Source organism: Nestor notabilis, unplaced genomic scaffold, assembly GCF_000696875.1.
Source record: "Nestor notabilis isolate BGI_N333 unplaced genomic scaffold, ASM69687v1 scaffold36472, whole genome shotgun sequence".
Classification (NCBI taxonomy): domain Eukaryota; kingdom Metazoa; phylum Chordata; class Aves; order Psittaciformes; family Psittacidae; genus Nestor; species Nestor notabilis.
Genome location: NW_009918484.1, coordinates 5403 through 7897, shown reverse-complemented (window position 1 = coordinate 7897; position 2495 = coordinate 5403). Strand labels below are relative to the sequence as shown.

The following is a 2495-nucleotide window of genomic DNA, read 5'->3' as shown; positions in this document are numbered from 1 at the left end:
GTGAAGTACAGCACATAAAGATCAGAGAACTGCTGCGAGGCACTTGTAAATTAAATGGTGAGAAAGTTCTTTAACAATTCCAGTATTATAAACTGCATGAAAGTAGGTAAAAAATGTTTTGAATGCAAATGATAGACTAGCTCTGTTAACAATGGTATTTCCCCCGCCCTTTCCAGTAGGGTTGTTCGCCTGCAACTCGGACAGCCATGGAGAAGAGTGGGAACATTCAGCTGGAGATTCCTGACTTCAGTAACTCTGTCCTGAGCCACCTGAATCAGTTACGCATGCAGGGTCGCCTGTGTGACATTGTGGTCAACGTGCAGGGGCAAGCTTTCCGTGCTCACAAGGTGGTACTGGCTGCCAGCTCACCCTACTTCCGCGACCACATGTCCTTGAATGAAATGAGCACCGTTTCCATTTCTGTCATCAAGAACCCTTCTGTTTTCGAGCAGCTCCTTTCCTTTTGTTACACCGGTAGGATATGTCTGCAGCTGGCCGACATCATCAGTTACCTAACGGCCGCCAGTTTCTTGCAGATGCAGCACATCATAGACAAATGCACACAGATACTTGAGGGAATTCATTTCAAAATTAACGTGGCAGAAGTGGAAGCGGAATTGAGCCAGACCAGGACAAAGCATCAGGAAAGACCACCAGAGTCTCACCGGGTGACACCAAATCTAAACCGTTCTCTGAGCCCACGTCACAACACCCCAAAGGGGAGTCGCCTGGGCCAGGTTAGCACCGTGCTGGACATTCGGGAGCTCAGCCCGCCCGAGGAGTCCACCAGCCCCCAGATAATTGAGCAGAGTTCGGACGTGGAAGGCAGGGAGCCCATACTACGGATTAACAGAGCAGGACAGTGGTACGTTGAGACAGGAATGGGAGACCGTGGGGGACGGAACGATGACGACGTCCGGGTACTGGGAGGAGTACGCATTAAAACCGAGAACCTGGAGGAGTGGCTTGGGGCAGAGCATCAGCCATCGGGTGAAGATGGGAGCAGTGCTGAGGAGGTCACTGCTATGGTGATTGACACCACAGGCCATGGATCGATGGGCCAAGAGGCTTATGCATTAGGGTCCTCGGGTGCCAAAGTGGTCAGGCCGACCAGCAGTGAGATTGATAGGTGAGTTTTCTTTAACTTAATTACTGACCTTGGCTGTAAGAGGAGATTGTGCAAGATTTTCACTTGGCTAGGTTGGAACTCTGTTTGGAACGTTTCCCCCTCTATTTCCTGTGGCCATCTTAAGCATAAGTGCTGAAGGAATTTTTTTCCTGGTGTTAGGAAGTGTATCCAGTTTAGGTTGTAGTGTTTCAGCTGGGTAGTGATCAGACCAGCATCTCCTGATACAGGCTAGCATGGGGAGTTATTAGCTCTGAGAGGTGCTTAGGTTGGAATCTCTACCTCTCGGTGTTTCAGCCTAGGTGATTTTTGTCTAAAAGAACATATTCAGTTCAGCCTCTGTAGATACAGGGCTCAGCATCAGAATTAACAAGGTCACATTCAATATCTGTTATGCAAAGTGTCATTGCAATGATGCCTTCTGGTCTGAAAACCTGGGGGTGGTTCTGTCTGAGAAAAAAGCTGGTCACCAGCGGTAGGTCAAGAGGACATTTTCTTCCTGGAGGTCCAGGGCAGCAGTGGGTCATGGGGTTATATTTTCTGAAGCAGATGAAGTGGGGAGCCCAGTGGCCTTCACTTGTTTCGATTTATATGAAAGAGCAGAAAGCCTTTACTGAAAATAGGTGAACTCTGCTGTGTTTTGTTTCTCCATCCAACTACTTCCCCTCCACTCCAGCATTTGTTTTCTTGCCCTTAGCTCAGACCAAAGAACGGATCTGACAAAGGGAAGATCTGTACTGTTTGGGGGGGTTGTATTTGTGGTTTTTCCCTTCACGTCTGCCTCTTTTCTAGCTCAGCCCCTCTGGTCCCATGGAGGAACAGCTACCTGGAAGCAGTGGATATTCTGTCGCTTGTCACTTAATAAATTAATCTCTGGGAATGATCTTGAGCTGGCCCTTGGGAGAGTGATCCTTTCCTAGTTCCTTAACTCTTTTCCATGGGTCAGCTAGCCTCAAGCATCTCTTTTTGCACTGCAACCAGTATCCACTGTTTCCCATATGGAGTCCATCACATCACTTTTTTTTCACACTTGGAAAGGGAAGGAATGGGGGTGGTGAATGAGGGGTGCCCTTAGAGAAATTGTTTCTTCTCCTGTTGTCCAGTTCCTGAGTCACTGGGCCTGTATCGATTACTTGCAATAGCAACTGAAAAGCTCTCTCTTACTCAACTGGAAGCCAAATGACTCAGTTTTATTTTTCAGATGTTAAGACTGAAACTACAGACCAGTATGACTTGGTTTTTCCTTTATACTTGCGCTGTTCCGCCTCCTGTGTGTTAGCTGGTGAGGATGAAGAGATGCTATACAGGTGCCTCTATTGCTCACCCATTGTTCTAAACACCGTAGTGACCTGATGCCCATTAAAAACTC

At 47.8% G+C, this 2495-nt stretch overlaps 1 protein-coding gene across 1 annotated transcript in view; it reads left to right on the top strand.

Moving 5' to 3' along the window:
• The first annotated feature begins 206 nt into the window (after window positions 1-206).
• Window positions 207-2495, top strand: part of ZBTB37 (zinc finger and BTB domain containing 37) — a 5187-nt gene continuing 2898 nt past the window's right edge. Inside the window, exon 1 of the mRNA XM_010009723.1 lies at window positions 207-1129. Within this exon, the coding sequence (XP_010008025.1) occupies window positions 207-1129 (923 nt within the window). The remainder of the gene's footprint in view (window positions 1130-2495) is intronic.